General features: G+C 41.1%; 1 protein-coding gene and 1 non-coding gene across 3 annotated transcripts; one reads left to right on the top strand and one right to left on the bottom strand.

Annotated features, from left to right (window-relative positions):
• The first annotated feature begins 16,639 nt into the window (after positions 1 to 16,639).
• trnac-gca (transfer RNA cysteine (anticodon GCA)) lies at positions 16,640 to 16,711 on the top strand. The gene has a single exon. It is a non-coding gene; the product is annotated as a tRNA-Cys (tRNA).
• A 469-nt stretch (positions 16,712 to 17,180) lies between these two features.
• LOC107378537 (migration and invasion enhancer 1) lies at positions 17,181 to 18,755 on the bottom strand. Of its 2 annotated transcripts, none has more exons than XM_015948798.3 (4): positions 18,608 to 18,755; positions 18,348 to 18,445; positions 18,143 to 18,219; positions 17,181 to 18,059 (listed from the first exon to the last, which is right to left on the bottom strand). In XM_015948798.3, the coding sequence occupies exons 1-4, from the start codon at positions 18,634 to 18,636 to the stop codon at positions 17,976 to 17,978; spliced, it is 288 nt and encodes a 95-aa protein (XP_015804284.3). In that variant the 5' UTR covers positions 18,637 to 18,755; the 3' UTR covers positions 17,181 to 17,975. The 2 variants fall into 2 exon arrangements, with proteins under 2 accessions (XP_015804284.3, XP_054596214.1); XM_054740239.2 differs by having other exon boundaries at positions 18,393 to 18,445; positions 18,608 to 18,748.
• Between the last annotated feature and the right edge of the window lie 3,798 nt (positions 18,756 to 22,553).

Raw genomic sequence — 22,553 nt, 5'->3', positions numbered from 1 at the left:
CCAGCCCTAATTTGTCTGCACCACCCTCTCTGCATGACCCAAGGGCAGAAACAACCCGAGCCGGGTCATGTCAGGAGGCCACGCGTGGAGGGTAGCGATGGGGGCGAATGGCAGTATCACACGGAGAGCATCTCTGGACGTCACCTTGTTTACTAACTGGGGATTCCCTCATTAAATTAGTCAGAGATGGAGGGGGTAGCCCCAAGTGTGATGTAAAGATATCTAACTCAGCTTTATAAAAGTTCAGCCCTGAAACCCACCAGATGTGAGAAAGGAGCAAAGATGCAGCACCTCCTTCCTCCGCCGCTGGCTGCAAGTCAAGCTGTTTTCGGATGACAGATACCAACACAGACCACCAAAATGAGGAAGACAATTAGATTTATTCAAGTTATTTAAAAAAAGAGCAAAACTCCAACACATCTGGAACTGCTCAAAAACAAGATGGTTCCTGCAGCTCATGACGGTGTCGCTTGAGTTGACTGAATAATGAATGCGTAGTTTGAAGGCTTGTTTAGGATAAAAAGCACCATCATCATTTAGAAGTCATGCTGAAATTAGAGTTTTGTGAAACGTGTAGACTCCATCTGTGTAGCTTGGTGTTGAACAGGAAACAATGAGAACATTTCACTTTGCCTCAACCGTTCTGCTTTGTCTCAGCTCACCTGCGGGTTTCCACACACACTCACTGGCCATTTCATTAGGTATGCATGTGGTAGCGTTAGGGTTAGGACTTTTATAAGTTCAAATGCTGCAGCTGAGTTTAGGACGTATTCTTCCAGTTTCGTATCCTGTAGGTGTCAGGAGTACCGCCCAATACCCGCCACGGAGCCACAAAGCCACCAAGGCCCTTCTACTTCTGATGCTCTGTTTAAATTTCAGCACGCCATCTTCACCCTGTCTTGATGCCACAAACACTAGATGTATGCCATTTGGTTGGCTGATTAGGTCATTGTGTCAACAAACTATTTACCAGACAGATCTAATAAAGTTCCAAATGTAATGGGCAAAAATATTAATGTGGTATCCATTCAGTCTCTGTCGTCTTTCAAGTGGCCCAAAGTCTCTCTTATTCTGCTGCTCCAGCACAAACCACATCACTAAAGCTCTGATCAGGTGACATGTTATCTCAACAATACCTGCTACTATCACAAGGGTGTTAGATTTAAAAAGCATTGATTAATATTTGGCATCACTGTTCTGCTGACAGTCAATTGAAACTGCAATCCAGAGGGTGGAGCATGGCTCAGAAAAAGTGCATTATGATTTTTGATCAGGACTGAGTCAGTTCACTGTAGATGTCCAAGTTTTAAAATGTATTTAAAATGGTGGAACACTCATTTAATCAACATATTTGCAGCAGTCTGCAGTAGGAATGAATACCTTGTAAGTCATACTCAGGGGAGCAAAAACACACTGGTGCACCTGTTCCAGGAACTAGAAGTGAGCTACATCACAGCTGAGCTTCAAAATGCAGGATTTGGAGTGTTATTTCCTGATATTTGAACATCTCTCCTCTGATTGGATAACACTAACGTGACTCTACCACTGACTTGCAACGTTGATGTTTTATCTCCAAAAATAACACAAGCCTGGAGGAGCTTCTGCTACGTGGTGAAGTTGCTAATGCTAACTGTTAGCTTCGAAACATTCTCAGAGTGACTGATTATAATCAGAAATAGGATTTTAAAAAGGATTTTTCAGTGTTCCACACCTTTAAGGCTGAATATTGTTATTTAGCAAATCAAAAACACAAGAAATGTTATTTTTTGCACAATGAAATTATGGACAACGATCAGGAATTCTTAATAATCTATTTGTTTATGTTTGTGTTTATTTCCACTTCCAATTTATAACGTATAGGGCATGTTGTGATCTTTGTGCATCAGTATATTGTTTTGCCTAATCATAACTAAAAAAATGTATTCGTTTCTTTAGTCCAATGCCCGTGCAAACTGTTCCTTATTGAGCAATATTCATGGACAAGCTTAGAAACCCAACAACTGCTCCATAAATCAAGGGTGTGAGGTTCTAAATACATGGTGAAATATCTGAAGGAACATCTAAAATAGTCATACGAGAGTAATAATGTTTCCCACACTGAGAGGAAAACTGTGCGGCCCAGCTGGAGACATATTAGTTATCGCTGATCAGAGCAGCTATCTGCTGAGCCCATGTGTCTCAGCCTACAATGTACGGACACTCCCTCTCTTCAGACATTTCTGGTTGCATGTTGGTCAAGGTCCAATAAACCTGAAGGCACAAAAACAAAATTTTACATTAGTTATCACGAAGCGTGAAAAAAGGGCATTTCTGTCAACACTACAAGAGAAAGTGATAAAATGAAGACAAAATGTGAACACACTGTATGAGTTAAGTGTCAATCAACATTCACACATGCTCAAAAATATGTTCAGTTGACCTGAATCATAGCTGGAACCTATATCTGCTTAAATAAAGATTATTATTGTGTAGAAAAAAGTCCAGAGTATAGAAAAACCCAAAATGATCTTTTAATATTCCTTTTTCTGTTTGAATGACTAAAATGTCACATATGAACTCTATCAGCGATGCAACAAGCAGGCTACACTGGGTTATCACTGAGAACCAGAACCAAAGACCCACCTAGTCCTTCTACATCAGGCATGTCCAAAGTGCGGCCCGGAGGCCATTTTTGGCCCTCCAAGCCATTTTAATATGGCCCCCACTTGAATGATGAATTTTGTCTCTCCAATAGGATGTTGATGTAGATCGCCACTTTCTAACAGGTTTATGTTCTGATTTTCAGTCATAACCCTGTTTTGGATTTCTTTTTGAACAGTACAAACTAAAGAATTTACATCAAATAATGTTTATATTTTTAAATTAAGAAAGTCACATTCTTGTGGCCCCCATTGACTTCAAACATGACTTTTTTGGCCCTCGTCATATAACTCCTTAGAGACACAGAAACACAACCCGCATCTTTATTTAGTCACTTTAAATAAATATTGTGGCGGCCCTGCCACTGATAGGCCGGCAAGGCCACATTGCACTCTGGGGGGGGGGGCGGTAAATTGGGTTTGTTTATTCAGTTTATGGTGTTCTTAGGGTTATTTTGTTCGGGGTTATGTTAGCGTTGTTTGTTTCAGTTCAGAGTTCATGCTGGGTTGTTCTTGTCCGGTGTCTGTTGGCACCGTGAGTTAAATGTATGTGTGGGGGGATGAAAAGGGGAGCCATCCAGCTATCAAAAGTGTTCTATGTCTGCCACCTGTCAACTCTTCTTTGCTGCTTCACACATACCCCGCCAGAGGGCGGCACAGACCAGTACAATATAGATTTTTATTCATCAAAATGATTTTATAATGATCATCATTTGTTTTATTGTTTTTAATTTCACCTCTGAGATTGTTTTTAGGTGCAGCACTGCTGCTAACTCACCTTTGTGAAATAAACATTTTCAGGACATTCGGAGCAGAATTATCTAGAAAAAACCTTTTACTAAAATCTGTGTGTGTGTCATGAATGAGTCTCTTTTCACAACTCTGTGCAAAGTTTAAACCAGCCATTTAAAACTTGCTTTCATGTCATAAAAAAATCAGTAGTCATTGTTTTAAAAGCTGAATAATAACTTTGATCCAAAAGGCCAGTCTATACATGTTAGATCTATGATTAGCTGGTGAGCTACTTGGCTACATGCATGATTTGTATTCCGTTTAAATGAAACTACTGCATGCAAAAGTAAAAATTTCCCAGATATTTTATTTCACTATTCAAAATAATTCACTAACAAATGTAATAATTTTTACAGTTTAATGAATTATTTAAAGACCTAACACTGCACTTTCCCCCAAGCAGCATCTCTTCCATCAAATACTTGTGTGACTCTCTGGCTGAGGAAAATATGTCTGTTTAGTTTAGCGCCCTCTAGTGTAAGCATGTTTTATTGGAGCATTGTGAAAAGCTTTGCTGGTTTGTTTTTGAATGGTTGATAAATTCTCTTTGAAAAAATATAGGGTGACCATATTTCCATTTCCAAAAAAGAGGACAAGAGATCTGTGCCTACTGATGACATCCCACTACGGCAACGCCACACAAACCACGTTAGGACCCATTTTTTTCCATGTGTAAAAGCTAAAATTAATATCGGATTTTGCCAACAAAAAGGCTCTAAAACAATTCATATGTAAATTTTTTGCATATTTATTGCAAAATCTCATTTTTCTGCTGCTTTGGTGCTGCAACAACGTTTTATTATTAAGAAATTATTATGCCTTTTGTTTTACTACAGCATCGGTAAAGCTTCCTGTGCACAGATTATTAAGGATGCTTATTTCAGCTGTGAGATTAGACGATAGGGTCAATAAAAACAAAAATAGTTTGTCATGGACTCCATGGAAACTTTGAGAGAATCCGCATAGTGGCTTTAAAATGATTTTGTTACTGACAGATGTTTGTGAGTTTAGAAAAGAAGCAGATGAGACGGCGTGTCCGACGATTTTGTTTTTCGTCGCACAACGTTAGAACACGTCAGTAATGTCTGAGGTGTTTTATATGTATTTAATACTCCTGGACAGGGTAGGAATTACACCGAGGCTTCTGGGGGCACCCAGTGATGGGGGTGGGGGGTTCCGTTTAACCTTGGCCCCATCGACATATATACTGGACAATTCCTTTCCATAGGCTCCAATAATAAGTTTTCAAGCCAAAATGGGAGGTTCCCACCACCGCCATTTTGACCGTGTCACAGGTTCCGTCAAGCCCAGATTATTCCAAAAAAGGGAAGAGGTGGAGCTGAGGGTGGGGCTGTAAGGCTGGGATCAAATGACGACACCCGTGGAACTGAAGCGATGTAGCTTCAAGCTAACCCAAAGCTAACACGGAGGTGGGAGCTAAGCTAACCGAGGTAGCTATCTAGCTACAACCGGAGTTAACTGTGCATAACACCGGAGCTTCTAAGTCAGAGATACACTGGGCTGACCGCTGGGTAAAACCGGGTGGAACACAGAGGTCTCCCGAGAGCTCCACAAGCTGGCAGCTGCGCAGCAGACAAGCGCCGCTGCGATCAGAGATGCGCAGAGCTGCTGGGAGGGGACCATACCAATAGTCGGAATCCAGCTCCACCAATATGTTATATTCCAACCCATTTTCTAAAATGCAGCGTTATGTTAAATGCACTGGGTTATACCCTATTACATGTACATTTCATGGTTAAATAGTACATGTTAACATGTAAGCTCAGCTAGTGCAAGAGCGGCAGTGACCTAAAATCATCGACATAAATACATAAATATAATTTTACTTACCGAAATAAATGAAGTGGAGACTCCTTGGACGCTCTATTAGTGCAATTAATGCCACAGCAAGTCATTTTGACCAACAATTGCACAAATAACATCCACAAGGAATTCCAAATGCTACAACTACTGGTCTAAGTTGAGAGACTGAAAATTGCGGAACAGTTTTAAGGTGTGCCCAACGCTCAGGCTGAGGCCTTTCCCCGGAGCTAGCTCTGTGGTCACGTGGGTCTGATGCTCATTAATTATTCAGAATTTTAGGCTTTTAACACACTTAAACAGAAGAGTGACAAAAAAATTCACCCCCCTCAGAGTTGTCACGAGTGTAAACTAGATCTATTAAACCTAAAACCTGTTTTGGAACCAGGCTGTAAACATGTTTATTTCTGCTGTGAAATTGGTATTTTTAACATGGGAGTCAATGAGGATTTGCTCGCTTCTGACACCAGCCCCCAGCGGATGAGGGTGGAACTGCAATTTTTGTCACTTCCTGTTTTGCTTCATATCCAGACCCTAATTAGGGGGGCTTGCTTGGCCCCCATAATGCCTTGAAACGGCCCTAGGTGTGTGACTGAGTTTTGAAGGTGATCTGATTCAGAATGTATAAATATTACATGTGTATAACTTGTTGTTTTATAAAACGCGTAGTGGACGAAAATCTACCTACATTTAACTTTTCAACACTTGATTTTGTTTTCTTGTTGTTATGTGACTATTTTCCTCTCTGTCTCTCATCAATCCCTGCTCCTGGATGAAAAACCGGACAGAGAGTGAAAAGTGGACAAGTCCGGGGTAAAGAGGACGTGTGGTTGCTCTAAAATAATTTTTTTTAAACACTCAAGATTGATACATAACTCTCAGTTTCTGTTTAATTATGCCACTGAAAGACATGTTAACATGAAAACTGGTCTACGGAGCTACTGGATGGCTACTTCTATCAGCTGAGGAGCTGTCTAACAGGACCACCACACGTTGCTTCTCAGTGTCATCGAACTTGCAAAGCAAATCGCAGAAGCTCAGAACAACAAACACACCCAGTTAGGAGACAGACCAGGAAGCTTGTAAAAACTTGTTGCCTGAAACCTGTTTCATAAAGAACCAAATGGATACCAACTACTGCTTAAGCTGCTTTTACAGCCAAGTCATTGAGACAAATAGAAAAATAGGCTGATGTCACGGTGAACCAGCCAGACCAGTGAATAATGGTTGTCAAAAGATTTGTTACCAGTGTTTAAACTACAAACTTAAATATGAAAAATGAATTGCTCTAAATTTGAATGTTTAAATCGCATTTAATCATATTTATTACAAAGAAACCCAGTAACAGATCTGCGTTTACAGACATCACTGCTCAGGTTTTCTCCATTTTTATCCAATCCTTTAACATTCAATAGAAGAACCTAACTGCTCGTTAAAACTAACAAACAGAAGCTCATAATGAATGCATGCCAGGAAATCAAGCTTAGGTATGAGCTCTCTCACACTCCCTCCCTGTCTCGGCTCCTATGAACGAAACTCCAGGAATGGATCCTTCGTGCCATAACCTTTTAGATGTGAAGCTACAGCAATCATTGACATCCTGAAGTCCCACATGGGGGCAGAGAGGGGAGCCAGTTGTCAGCAGGCATGAAAACCCATCAGTCCGGTCAGAAGGATTCACTCCAGCTGGCTTTAGCGAGGCCTGGGAACGAACCACAGGTGAACTGGTCCTCTGTGATGATGATGCTGGTGTTACAGCAGACCAGGGGAGAGTTACATGATGGTGCATGAGTCACCGACAGTGGTGATTTCCTGCAAAGGTTTTCCATCAAGAGTATTCATGACTTGTTGCAGAATCTGTGGCAGGAAATACAAAACTATAAATAAAGGCCAACTCGGTGATTTAAGTCATTAACCCTTTGATGCATGAATTATGAAATCTTCAACCATGATTTTTTTTAACAATTTATTTGATTCATCTTTAGGTGTGAATGAAACAAATTTTAACAAATATTTTTTGTAAAATTTTATAATTTACATATAATTTATTATATATCCACCTCAGTGGACAGCGTCCATTCTGAACATGAAATATGGTGGCTTGGCTTACTGAAGTCCAAATGGAGGTGCTCAAATGCAATAAAGTCTTCATCAGCTGTGCTTAATAGCAAAAATGAATAAATAACAATTTTGAGTACCTGTCCACTGTAGTGACCATTATGCATCAAAGGGTTAATTGTGTTTATTACTCACATCCTCCGCTTTTGGGAAACCAGCTCTCTTAAGCTTTGAGAAGACACGCTGCTCGTTAATCAGGACTTTAAAGCTGCCTGTATTTTTAAAAAGGGGGGAATAATATGGAGCTCAATCTTTATTGTAATTGTATGAATCAGTGACTTAATATTAAACATGTGTTTTATAACTTTAACAGTTATTTACCTCTTCTTCCCACAGAGCCAGACACATCCATTTCAGGAAACTTGGACTTAATTTGCATCGTGAGCTCCTGAAAACGGGGATAGTATCCTCATCCTCCACTGAAAATTGAATGCCCGTGTTGCTTTGATGAGATTTTCAGCTTCTCCTCTTTTATAGCCAGAGGTAGAAGTGGGCAGAGCTTCATACGGAGCACAACTTGATGTAAAACAAAATCACAATAAACCAGAAACAGAGGAAGAACATTTAGTGGGTGATGTTACAGACAATCTAAAGTTAATGTTACCGTAAAACTGTTTCATGCTGAAAACTAAAGAAAAAGTTACTCAACAGATATTTTTCATTCATTTTTTAATATCTTCATCCAAAGTTGTGAGAACCGATAAAACATGACAACATAAAAGATAATAATTAGTCATAACAGTTTTCTCAGACACCATTATCATGGTTCCATGCTAAATGTTATACCATGAGACGTTCATGACCATGTTAAGATGTAATGCAAATGTTATTTTGCATTAAGGAAACTCGTCCAGATACTCTAATATTAGGACAGAAGGGAAGCATAAATGCTTTTGCTAATACTGGACTGTTGGTTTTGTATTTTTTTTTAAACATTCTCAATCTTTTAGCCCAGATCTTTCACTTTTGAACACGCCTTACAAGTGTGTGCCCTGTGGTTCATCCAGTTGGTTAACATTGCTTGAAACTAGCAGGGTCACAACTGACACAGATGCAAATTTTCAAGATACTCTTCACATTAAAAGTCCTGTTTTTGCATTATGCAAACCTCTGTGAGGCAGCTAACTTGGGCAATGGAAGCTTTCTGCACTGCAAAAAAACCCGAGATCAGATTGTCCTATGAAAAGCGCCGATCCTAATGGTGCATCCAAAAATACTGAAAGCCTCCTGTTTTAGAGCAACCCGATGAAGATTCTGTAAAAATACAGAAAACTAATAACTTTGCATTCATCTGCTTGGATGCAGACATGGTGACATGAAAGTGCTTCAAGTCAAGGGACTGACTTTAGGGAAACACTGAATGTTCTGCCATCATGTCAGTTTTTATCACCTCCTGTTGGACCAGTTTTTGGTCATGTTTTCATTAACTCGATGACGCAGCAGTTTGAGGCAGTAGTTGGGAAACAAAGCTGGTTAGATGAGATCATTTCCGTCTGATGTGAACGCATAGGGACAATACCATCCAACATGTACAACACACACATTAAAATGTCAGCTCTGTTTTACAAGCCTACATTTTTAGAGATTATTCACATGGATTAGCATTCACTTGAGCATCTATAATTGATTGTACATTGTGTTTGTTTAAACAGTTATTTTGTGAATGCTAAACAAACTTTGGGATTACACCCTCAATGAAGTCCCACCCTAAGACGGAACTGACCCGACAAACACAATGAAGGGAAGGAGCTCCCAGAAAAAGGAGAAGAAGGTAAAAAAAAATCTTGTACTGTAGCTGAGATTGGACAAATATTTCCCATCAACACTTCAGTGTGCAGGGAGTAAAGGTCAGTGGTGGAGCACTTGACTGCAGCTCAAAAGGTCTTTGGCTCAAATCCAGGTACCTTCCCTTTCTTCTGCAACAAATAAAGCTGGGAGACAAGTCGTCTGGGATTAAAACTCTGTGTGTACTTGTCATACAGTCGCATATTGTAATCAATACTCATCCTATGTTAAAATGTCTGCATCAGTACAAAACCAAAAACAAAAAACTTCACAGCTTATGGTGAACAACCAGCGTACTGTTGAAAACAGATCACATGAGATTACTATTGACTTTCTATATTTTAATTATCATGCCATACCATGTGTCTGATTTTGGGAAAAAGCTTAATAAAATGTGTTTTTTAGTTGGATAAGCACCTTCCTCATTTCGGAAGGTTGCAGGTTCGAGCCCCGCTCAGTCTGTCGCTGTCGTTGTGTCCTTGGGCAAGACACTTAACCCACGTTGCCTGCTGGTGGTGGTCGGAGGGACCGGTGGCGCCAGTGCTCGGCAGCCTCGCCTCTGTCAGTGCGCCCCAGGGCAGCTGTGGCTACATTGTAGCTCATCCCCACCAGTGTGTGAATGTGTGTGTGAATGGGTGAATGACTGATTGTGTTGTAAAGCGCCTTGGGGGGTTCCAGGACTCTAGAAGGCGCTATATCAAATACAGGCCATTTACCATTCCTCAGTAGAAATAAATGCACTGGGGTGGAATGGAGACCCATCCAAGATGGCTGCTGGTCACTATGGCAGCACCAGTCCGAGGTGAGTCTACGTATTTGATTTCTGTGCTGATGACTGTGCTCCTGTAAACACTGAGCCAAAATCAACTGCTGGACCTCACATTCTTCCTCTGACAAACACAACCTTACAGCACTGACTCCCTCTGTCAGCCCCGTGCTGAACCAGCTCCTGCCAGCCCTTAGTAAGCTCATTTCTCTCGCTGAAATGTGGCATCCTACAACTGTCCAAGGATCTTAAAAATTTGTCGATAAGGGAATCTTGTGATTGTAAAGTGATGGGGTCAGGTATGCACAACCTCTGTAGTTTCCAGAAACAAAAAAGTGAATAAATCTCATGTTATGATTTAAAAACAGTTACCACTGGCACATCTGTAGGGGGTATAGCTCAGTGGTAGAGCATTTGATTGCAGATCAAGGGGTCTCTGGTTCCCTAATGAAGACCAGGAGGCTGGAGCACATCACTCCTGTTTTTGAATCACTGCATTGGCTCCCCGTATGTTTCAGGATCGATTTCAAAATGCTTTTAACGATTTTTAAGTGTGTAAACAGTCTTGGGCCTTCTTATCTTTCAGAACTGCTTATACCGTATGAACCCACGCAGTCTCTGCGCTCCTCTGGCAGCCGTCTCCTTGTCATCCCTAAAGTCAGGACACACACTCACGGCGAGGCGTTCTTCCAGTTCTACGGCCCTCGCCTCTGGAACGAGCTGCCAGGGGACCTCAGGGCCGCAGAGAACATTCATGTTTTTAGAAACAGGCTCAATACCCATCTTTTCATCTTAGCTTTTAACTGATTACTATCACTTTTTAAATAATTAAATAAATTAATTAGGTTATTTATTTATTTTATGTATTCTTTCCTTATATGTGCTATTTTTAAACAGTTTTTTTTACCATAGATTTATGATCAACATTATTTTAATATCTATTAACCTTTTTATATTACAATTCTCCTTTTAGCTCTTATGATTTTATATTTTATCCTTAATTTAAACTTTTTCCAGTGTTTCCTCTGTGGGAGCCCTCTGCCCCGGGGGCGGTGGTTGACTGTGGCGGCCTGGGTGCTTTCCAGGTGTGCCTGGGTGGAGGTGGGGGTCTCCGCCCCCCCCCCCCCCCCCCCTGCCCTGTCGGTGCCTCGGCTGCGGCTGTGGATCTGCTGCTGTTGGAGTGGATGACTCTCCTGATGGTGTTTCCTTATCCTTATCTTAGCTGGTCTGGCTCATCTGATCTCAGTCCATTGTGTTTTTTCAATGGGGGGGGGGGGGGGGGGGCGTGTGTGTGCATGTGTGCTGGAGGATGAGTGTTGTGAAGGGGTTTTTATTGTCAGACTGTTTTTAAAATTCTGGGTGTGGGAGGGAATGTGGGTATGCAGGGCCTTTTTAATTTGTTAAGCACTTAGATTTGCATGCATTGAATGATTAAGTGCTATATAAATAAAGTTTGAGTCTGGTTAAATCCAGGTGCCCCCTTAATTTTTTTAATTCAGCCTAAAATTATTTTACGGTTAAACTGAGATTGCTGGAGTTCTTATCTCGACTCAAGTCAACCCAAAGACAAAAACAAGACTGACAGTCCCTTTTAATCTGTGGTGTCCAATCCTACTTGACAGCCATCCATCCATCCATCCATCCAATTGTCTCACCACTCGTAGGTGGGGCCAATGGGGTTGGGCTAGATATAGTTGGACTCACCTCAATGCATGGCTCTGGCTCCAGAACTAATTACCTTCAGATGGGTTGGACTACCATTCTGGAGTTGCCCTAAATGAGAGGCGTCAAGCAGGAGTGGGCATACTCGTGATACACCGACGAGCAAGAAAGTAGCCTCCCTCCACCTATGTGTGGGTTGACGAGTCTTGACTAATGTTTGTGCTTATGCACCAAACTGCAGTTCAGGCTACCCACCCTTTAAGGAGTACCTGGTGGGGGTGCTGGAGAATGCTCCATCAGGTGACTCCGTCGTTCTCCTGGGGAACTTCACTCCTCATGCAGCATGAGGATTTATGATATGATTGACACTACATATTAATTATGACCAATAAGATGTGATGATTCCATATAAATATGAAATATCAACCTGATTGATCTTTGAATGTTTAATCAGAAGATTCTAGGGTTCTTTGCTTCTTCAGGGACCATAAACACACTTCGTATTAATTCAGACAGTCAGGTAAATAGTTTATAAAATGAATTTAATTCTTTATCCTAAACTAATAATTATACATGACAAGATATGAATAATGAGATGTGATGTAATGGATATGGAGTGGTTTAACGTGATGTTGTAATGGAAGCTAGATGTTTAGCAAAACCATTATTTGAGAGAGTTTGTGAAGTCTGGGTTGTAAAATCATTTGTTGTTTGTTTATAACCAGAGAGTTTATTTAAAAACCATCCGACGCAATCTGTGCCAAATCTACGCACCCTTTGGGTGGAGATTCTCGTTCGATCCAGGGGATCAAAAGGTCGTGCTGGTCACTGCCGGTGGAGTGAACCTCTGATATCAGGAACCCGTAGATAGCTCAGATAGGACTTGTCTAGTCTGAGATCTCCCCAGGTGACTGCAGGAAGCTGGAATGCTTGTTTGCATCTAAGGCTGCTTTTTGCCTCTTAGAAGAGCCGTTTGTCTGATATCAGCCGGAGCACTACAGAGGCTTTGACTGGAGGTCAAAGAGACGGTTTGAAAAATACTTGTTCCCGAATTGGCCGGTTCGAGAGTCAGCTAGGAACTGAATTAATCGGGAAGTAATTCTTGTTTTAACGAACTCTTTGCTTATAAAATCTGAATGCTCCATGTCTTGAGGGCTTACCAAAACATTGCTCAGAAGACACGCCTTCTTCAGATACAAAGATGTTTAACACTTTGTGAATGAGAATGTTGTAAAACTTTTATGTGAGGTATATATTACCTATCTGAGTGTAAACAATGATTAGCTTGTTAAATCAAACACATGCTGATCATAAGATCTGAAATGGATCATTATAAGATAAGGCTGCATGGTGGCGCAGTGGTTAGCACTGTTACCTCGCAGCACGAAGGTTGCAGGTTCGAAACTCGGCAGCGGCCTTTCTGCGTGGAGTTGCGTGTTCTCCCCATGCATGCGTGGGTTTCCTCCGGGTACTCCGGTTTCCCCCACAGATCACAACATGCCCTATAGGTTATAAATTGTAAGTCGCTTTGGATAAAAGCGTCTGCTAAATAAATAAACATAAACATAAGAGCAATACTCATTTTAAAGCCATCACTGGTTTAAGCACAGATTATTCAAACATTTGATTTAAACATCTTGTTCATTCAACACATATGATTATTTAAGCTTATGAGTTGTAAAGTCCTGTAGGAGCTTCGAGTAGGTTTGATATGTATTTAGGGTGAGGAATGCAGCAGCCAGGCTCGTGCATCAGACCTTGGGTGAGAATGTCCGTCTGAATGTTTTGTCTTCTTTATGTAAACAAGCACTGCGCGGAACCTTCTGGATTTGGAGGTCTGATAGATAGTGGGTTTATGTCTGCAAATGAAAGGCCATCCTGTGGTCAATTAGATGGTGAAAATTGACCCTTTGGTACGTAACATGACCTGGAGAGATGTCGTTGGGAGGAACGGCCCCAGTGATTTGAATCAGAGCTGTGTTTTGTTATTGGACTTACTGTATGTGCACGTCATGGGCAGTCCAAAATGAACACCATGTTCAAACATTAAGTTGTCTATATGTGCTCTTGACACCATGATACCTTATACCGCAGAATGACCAACTTTGTTGTTGTTTGTCTGATCTGTGGCAGCATGTCTTGGACACTCGAGTGAAGAGAGGGGCGGAGCTGTCAACCGACCACTTCCTGGTGGTGAATTGGCATTGACGGTGGGGGAGGATTCTGGTCTAAACGTATTGTGAGGGTCTGCTGGGAATATCTGGCAGTCTCCTGTCAGAAGGAGTATCAATTCCCACCTCAGACAAAATTTCGAACACGTCTGAGAGGAGGAAGGGGACACTGAGTCTGAGCGAGCCATGTTCTGTGATTTTCTTTAAAAAAGCCACCCTTTGCTCTGATTATTGCTTTGCACACTCTTGGCATTCTCTTGATGAGCTTCAAGAGGTAGTCACCTGAAATGGTTTTCCAACAGTCCTGAAGGACTACCTCTTGAAGTTCTTCAAGAGAATTCCAAGAGTGACCGCAAGCTTCCTGTAAATTTGTCAACAACTCTGTTAAAAAGTAAAAAGATATTTAGCGGCAGACCCAGAACAGATTAACCCTCCCACTGTCTTTATGGGTGACCCCGCAAGGAAAGTTGGCCATTGAGCATGGTTGATGGTTTATCCGTTGGGTCCATGTGGCAGGGGTGAGGAGTGAGCACCACCTCACCCCTGCCACATGGACCTCAAGAGATAAACCATCAATCCTGCTCAATGGCCAACTTTCCTTGCGGGGTCACCCATAAAGACAGTGGGAGGGTTAAAGAATGCATCTCAGAAAAAGTTTGCAAATATGAACGTTTATTCACCCGTGACTGAAGAAGTACAAAATGTGGAGCAAATGTGAACAAAAATGACAGGGAACAACGACAACAACAATAATAATAATAATAATAATGATACATTTTATTTAAAAGCGCCTTTCAGGACGCCCAAGGTCACTTGACAGGAAAAATACATTCAGTAAAATGCATTAAAACAACTAAAAACCACAATGAAGAAAAGAACATAGAAAAAAAAACTATTCAAATAAAATCAGAGGTCATAGGCAGATTTGAACAGGTGTGTCATGAGTCTGGATTTGAAAAGGGTGAAACTGTCAATATTTCTGATGTCTGGGGAGAGTGAGTTTCAGAGACGGGGAGCAGAGCAGCTGAAAGCTCTGCTCCCCATGGTAGTGAGACGGGCAGTAGGAACAGCAAGATGGAGGGCGGAAGATAATCTGACGGAACGGGAGGGGGTGGTAATACTTAAAAGATCTGAAATATATGGAGGAGAGAAGTTGTGGATGGCTTTGAAGGTATGGAGGAGAATCTTGAAGATGGACCGAAAATTAACTGGAAGCCATTGAAGCTGCTGGAGAACCGGGGTGATGTGGTGAAAGGCAGGTGTTCTGGTGATAATACGGGCTGCTGAGTTCTGGACCAGTTGAAGTTTATGAAGGAGTTTGTAAGACAGACCAAAAAGAAGTGAATTGCAGTAATCAAGACGGGAGGTGATGAGACTGTGGACAAGAATGGCGGCAGTGTGAGGGGTAAGGGAGGGGCGGAGACGGTTTATGGATCGAAGATGGAAATGGGCTGACCGAGAAACATGGGTTTAGAGGTGGCGACTACATGAAGAGGTGGAGGAGAATGAAGGACAAATTAGTAAAAATTTTTGTAAATTTGTATCAACACTATGAAATATAACACATTAGTAAATACACTATCGTGGACCGGATACATGAGTGCTAGGGTGGCATGATACCACAGAAAAGCGCTACCCCCTCTGTTGTCCTGGAGAATTGCTTTGAAACACTCGGCTTCTTGCGCAGAAGTTTGCATGTGAAAACCTTTCCGACACTCCTTGTGAGTCTCTCCATTGCAGAGCTCACGGAGGAGTATACATCAGGCTTTAGGCTCCCTCCCAGGGTGTCCTGGATTGGTGTCTTGGCTGCTGCCGTGGATCTACTGCTGTCAAGGCAGATGGCTCCCTTGATGGCGTGTCTTTCATTACCTGTTCAATCTGAGCTCAGCCTAGTGTTTACTGTGGTCTTTTAATGTGTTGTGTGTGTGTGTGCCTGGGAATGGTTTGTGAATTGGGGATGAAACAGTCATAATTGTTTTTAAGTGTTGGAAAGGGAGGGAATGTGGGTTATATGGGTCATTTTAATCTGTTAAGCACTTTGTGTTGCTCCCGGTGCATGAAAAGTGCCATATAAATAAAGTTTGATTTGATTAGGCTACTTCCCCCGCAGCCCGACACTGGATAAGTGGTTGACAATGAACGGATAGAAGGCATCCTGCTGATTTTAGAGGTTCCTCCGTTTTAACACAACTTAATTTTAATCAGTTTGTGTTTAACAGGCTTCTGAATCAGGTGTGTTCATTCAAAATGACTTTTTTTTTTCATTTCTGGGAGGAAATATATGTTTACTCTGTGGGTTTATTTCCTATATTTCATGTTCCATATTTCTTTATCCACAAATACAAATACCCTGTACTTTATGGAAAATATGTCAGGCTAATTTGAATGATTGATTTTGTTGCATTTTCTGATGTTATTTGATGATTTATACATGTAAATGTTTTGATTTGTGCCTACTTTTTATGAACGCACCTTCCAGTTTTAAAAATCAGTAAAACTTTGATTTAAAAGAGTTTGGTACTTTTAGGCATTTTCCTTTTTACTCCTACTCATTAGAGGTCAGGTTGTAAAGCAACAGGTTAGGAGAGAGATGTTGATCTAGCCATACACTCCAAGGCATTCCCGAACTAGAACGTTTTAAAATTCATCCAGTGAGTTCTAGGTGTCTGCAAGGTGTCACGGATCAGGAAAAATGACCAGGTGCTTGTGCCACCGGACCAATAGACCATCTCCTGCTTCATTCTTGCATCAGAAGTGAATAAAACACTAATTATCTCTGTTTAAGGCAGATTCATTCCCAAATTGATTGAAAAAGTCCACCTGTCTATGGTTAAGAGTAAAGACTTTAGACTCACAACAGTCTCTCTTCCCATCTGCTTCACACAGGAAGCATAGCTCAGTGGTAGAGCATTTGACTGCAGATCAAAAGGTTCCCAGTTCAAATCTGGGTGCTTCCTTAATTAAGGAGAATGTTATCAGTATTTAGCTGAGGAAATGCAAATGCCGTTTTCCTAGCAAGAGGACATTGGCTTAGTCTGTTACAGGACACATCAGACGCTTCACAACACATCAAGCTCCTCTAGCAGGTCATGAGAGTCACAATAATTATTCATCTCAAATGAAAAATTCTGAAAATCTTAATTACTGTTAAGTATAAAGGACTGCAGCAAACAATTAAAAAAATAGCCAATAACATATTTTAAAGTTAAATATCAGACTGAGTAGTATCAGTGTTGCTATTGTTGGTGTGACCACAGGGTGGCGCTGGTACTCCAGCAAGTTTTCTGCACAGTCATCCTTACCCCAGAAGTGGTTTCTATGGGAAAGAACTGGTTGCTGTTGCTAGACATCAGCTTCACCCAAAGGACAATTAACAGAAAATCTGGGGAAGAGTTTACATGTGAATTTAGAACAGATGACAACCACTGTACGTAAACTTTTGACTTTATTGAAAATCTGTAATTTGGACAACCAAGTAATAAATTGATTTGTGAAAAATGCATCAACATCGCCGTGAGCCTGACAGACCAGTGAATGATGGCTCTCAGATCACAACTGATGGAGGCTTTACAATTTATACAGATATGCTTTAAACATAAAACAAACAGCAGGAAAACTGATTACATTTAAGTACTTAAGAGTTCATTTTGAAGCAACGTTGCAACCAATTACTAAAATGTGTTAACCTTTAAGCCATTTAACCACAAATCATACCACGTATAAGCATTTAATCCCAGACAGATCCAGGGAATATTTAGCAGACACCTGCTTGATGATGTAAACAGATTTCCAAATAAAGTTGTGTACAAGTCTCCCTTTGTACTTTTCAATTCACTGAAAATAACCATGATGATACGACAACAAACAAAACAAACCTTTAAAATGTCAGACAATGAGGCAAGAATAGAAGAGTTCTCTCAAATCCATCTCCACCAACTCCCAGTCTCTGTTCCTAGACAAATGGAGCTCCAGGAATGGATTCTTCATACCATAACCTTTTAGTTTTGAAGCAATGGTAATCATTAACAGCCAAGAGCACCGAACAGGAGCAGAGAGGGGAGTCGGTTGGCAGCATATTTAAAACCTGCATAGCAGAAAGCAGCGCGTTGTCAGAGTGCTTTGTCCCAGTCGGTTTCAGCAGAGCCTGGAAATAACCAACAGGTGGTACTGTTGCACTGGCCCTGTGAGACCTGCAGATGTTCCAGCATGACAAAGGAACGCCTACATGATGACACACGGTGCACGGCTTTTGGTGATCTTCTGCACAGGTTTCCCATCAAAAGCAGCCTGGACTGCATTCATGATCTGTGCCAAGACAAGCCAAGATCACAATCAAGCTTAATATGTTTTCTTTACAGTTGATTACAAGTAGCGTGCGGTTTACTTACGTCATCCTCATACGGGAAGCCACCGGTTTCAAGCTTGGAAAAAACAAGCACCTCATTGATGTGAATTTCAAAGCTGCCTAAAGTAAAGGAAAACAAGGGAAACGCACGATTAAATTCACACACCGTTTTCAGGGCCGAAATCACCTCCAAGTCATCTAAGATCAAGGTTCGAACATCACAAGGAACAGATTATGTGGTTGTTTACCTCTTCTTCCCACAAAGCCTGACACATCCACTTCGGGAAACTCACCCTTGATCACCTGGGCGAGCTCCTGATAGCGGGGTCCGTATCCTCATCCACCACTGCAACGACAAAACAAACAAGCCGCGTGAGCTAACGGTGCTAACCAATAGTATTCAATAGAAACAAAATACAATTCTAAATAGGTCTCGCGTAAATATAGGAAGCGATTCTTCGTTAAAACACACAGAAAACGACAGTGAGTGAGATAAAACATAACTAACCAGTATTCCACTTTAATTATCACCCCCATTATGCTGCTAGACGCACTCTTCCGGGATCGTCGTCTCTCGCTACTTCGCGTTCCACGGATTTGGTTTATATGGAACACCGTGTCAGGGAGGGGCGGGGCTTTGAGGACGCCAGTAGACGTTTAGGGACCGACGTACGCTTACAAGCGTAGAAATTGTTATAGACGACGCGACACGGAGCTGACGCAGAAGTGGACCGCCATCTTGGATGGGTTTTTTAAGGACAGGTTCAATAACTGCATGTTTGAAAACGGATGATACAGTGCCAGACTGTAGGGATAAATTAATAAAATCTACAATGCATGGGCCAATTTGGTCAAACATCCTGATTAACAAGGTAGTAGGAATGAAATCAGCAGGGCATGACGTTGGTTTCATGTGTTTCTGAATGAGGCAAATGTCCTGGAGTAAAGACAGACCATGATTGAGAGGGAGGGGGTTGGATGGGGGGGAGGAAGTAGATGGGGGTGAAAAACTTGCCCTGATTTTTTCTGATTTTATTCTCAAAGAATGCTAGAAAGTTGTTACAGTCAGACCTTGAGTAAACTGGCATAAGAGGGGCGTGAGGAGAAACAATCTGGTTTATGGTGTCAAACAGGACTTTAGAGTTATTTTTGTTTACAGCAGTCAGCTGAGCAAAGTAAGTGGTCCTGGAAGTTTTCACCGTCTCATTCAGAGATGTTATCAGTTCTTTCAAGTACAGCCTGTGACTTTCTAATCTGGTTGACTTCCAACGTCTCTCAGCTCTGCGGCATGTCCTTCTGAGACTGTAAATGTTTTGATTAATCCAGGGACTTTTTCTCTTGCTAGAAAATGTGACCTGCTTAACAGGAGCCACTTTATCTAAGATATTGTAGCATTGTTTATCCAGTGACTGGATGAACAAGCTTGGATCTTCACCCTGAACTGAGCTGCTGTCAAATAATCTAGAAAATCCATCCACTGCTGACTGATTAATGATACGCCTCTTTGATTTTAGGTTGTGAGGGACAGATTCAACATTATATTGGACATTAAAGAAAATGCAGCTGTGGTCACACATGACTGTGGCCCCCAGACTCAGAACTCTCTCCACCTGAGCCTAAAATCAGTGGACTCTGTGGTCTCCTTTAAAAAGCAGCTGAAAACTCACCTGTTCAAGCTGGCTTTTGCGTGACCTTCTTAGCTACCCACTCCTTATTCAGATCTTTCTATCAATTCTGCCCTTCCTGAGATCCACTGATCACCTTTCTTATTCATTTTTTCTTTCCCTTTCGTCACATTTTTTATTACAACTTTTTTATTTTCTTCATTTTATGATACTTTTAAATAACTTTTTATTAATTTTTGTTTTTGTTTTTATTCTTGTGAAGCGCCTCGCAATGTTTTTTTTTTCGTGAGAGGCACTTTGTAAAAGATCATTTCTGGTTCTTCTTGTAAAGGATAAAAAAGTAGTTAAAGAAACACAGTTAGGCCTACATTTATTATGAAAAACTAACTAGGTATGGATGTAAAAACAATTAAAGTTAAATAAGGTAATATGTAAATCTATCAAACTGTAAAACTTTAATCATAAAACATAAAAAATGTTTAAATAGGTGCAATTAGAGAATAAAACACTGTTTTAACTAAAAGTCATAGCTAAATGTACATTAAAGTAAACAAGAGATTAAAAGTTGTGGACCAAGAAGTTGACTAAGAGCATTACTGAATAAATATGTTTTTGAATTAGCTGTCCCTCAGAAAAGGACCATTCTAGGAAACTGATGCCTCCCTGTGGTTTTAGCTCTATTTGGTATTTTTGAAGGATATTTCCCAGAGGGCATGGACTTTCTGGAGGGGTCAAGATAAAAGCAAGTCTAACTAAGACCATAAACTACCAAAAAGTGAAAGAATGTTGAAGGTTAGATTAGATACCAACATGTTTTCCTGTTGCTATGATCTGTAGCTATTTGGCTGAGTTTAGGTCTTTTCCCCTCAGCTCCTCAGTCACTTATCATGCACACCTGTTCCCCATTATTTCAATGTCCCTGTTTTGTAATCACATAATATAATATGTCCTGGTTCCTTTAACTTGCGTCAGGCCACCTTGTCAAGTCCTGTTGTTTTAGGTTCCTACTTCTCATTATAAAGCCAGTTTTTATATTCACCTACGTACCCCATACCCTTGGCTGCACCTTAGGCCCAACTATCACTCATTACAGGACACCTATGCACTGCAAAGCAGACAGTCTTTTTCATGGCTGAGTCCTGTACTCAAAATTCTGTATTTTTTTCCTTTGCATCAAAAGATATAACACACTACACTAAAATTCTATGAAAGATATGGAGCATAAATGTAGCCCAACACTGGATTGCTTATTGCTTATTACCACAGCAGCTTAGTTAAGTAATGCATGAATTAACTGAAGCTCTAAACAACAAACAATGTTGTGCAGTTCTATTCACTGATTTCTCAAAGGCCTTTGACACAGAGTATCATTGAAGTACATACTAAAGCAAAGATTTCTCAAAATTGAGCTCTGAGAACATGCTGTCAGGTGGTTTCAAAACTATCTGTCAAAGATACTTCAGGGTTAAGGCATCACTTACAGCTGACACTAAAGGTGTTCCTCAGAGATCAGTTCTGGGGCCACCCCTGCTTATCCCACTAAACATATACAATCATTTTGGACCAGGGAGTATCAAAAGCAATCTTAATTTTTATGCTGATGATGACACTGTGATGTACTCGGTTCAATTCAATTCAATTCAATTTTATTTATATAGCGCCAAATCACGACAAGAGTCGTCTCAAGGCACTTCACATAATAAAAATTCCAATACAGGTCAATGCATTAAGCCAATCAGAAAAAGTTTCCTATGTAAGGAACCCAGCAAATAGCATCGAGTCAGTGACTAGTGTCAGTGACTTTACAGCAATCCTCATACTAAGCAAGCATGCAGCAAAAGTGGAGAGGAAAACTCCCTTTTAACAGGAAGAAACCTCCAGAGGATCCTCGCTCAGTGCAAGCAGCCATCCTCCACAACTCACTGGGGATCAAGTAGACAGAGCACACACACACACACACACACACACACACACACACACACACACACACACACACACACACACACACACACACACACACACACACACACACACACACACACGTAACATTTATATGGTTACATTGTGATTTCTTAGTAATGTTTTATGTTTATGTATTTGGCAGACGCATTTTTCCAAAGCGACTTACATGTGATAATCGGCATGTTGCCCTTGAGGCTAACAACAACAATAACAACAACAACTTGACATCAGTCATGGAGAGGAGGGAACAAGGAGTGGACAGTAGAGAGGGGGGACAGGTGCAGGGCGGGTGCTAGTTTAGAAGATGCTCTCTGAAGAGCAGGGTCTTCAGGAGTTTCTTGAAAATTGAAAAGGAAGCCCCTGTTCTGGTAGTGCTTGGTAGGTCATTCCACATTTGTGGAACGATGCATGAGAAGAGTCTGGATTGTCCTGAGCGTGGTGTAGGCACTGCTAGCCAACAATCCTGTGATGACCAGAGCGGCCGGGCCGGGACGTAAGCCTTTGCAAGAGGATTCAGGTAGATGGGAGCCGTACCATCTCGGACTTTGTATGCTAGTGTTAGCAATTTGAATTTGATGTAAATATTCTATTTGGTGAGAGATAAACTTTATTGTATTTATCCTAGTGAATCTATAATTAAATGGGGAAACTAGTAGTAGCACATTCAATGTCAAGGAAAGTAAAGTGTTATTATCAGGAGAGGGAGAATGTTTAAATGGTTAGCAACAGTGTTCAAGACGATGGCCCCCTCCATGAGGGCACCACTGTCATGTTGTGGTGAAGAAATCTAACCCACGACATACAGAATCAGATCTGAGACGGTGTAAAATGTTTTAAATAAGAATTTATTGAAGGGAAACCAAGGAA

This window comes from Nothobranchius furzeri, chromosome 5 (genome assembly GCF_043380555.1).
Source record: "Nothobranchius furzeri strain GRZ-AD chromosome 5, NfurGRZ-RIMD1, whole genome shotgun sequence".
Classification (NCBI taxonomy): Eukaryota; Metazoa; Chordata; class Actinopteri; order Cyprinodontiformes; family Nothobranchiidae; genus Nothobranchius; species Nothobranchius furzeri.
The sequence above is the reverse complement of the archived record's forward strand: the minus strand, read 5'-3'. Positions and strand labels throughout refer to the sequence as shown.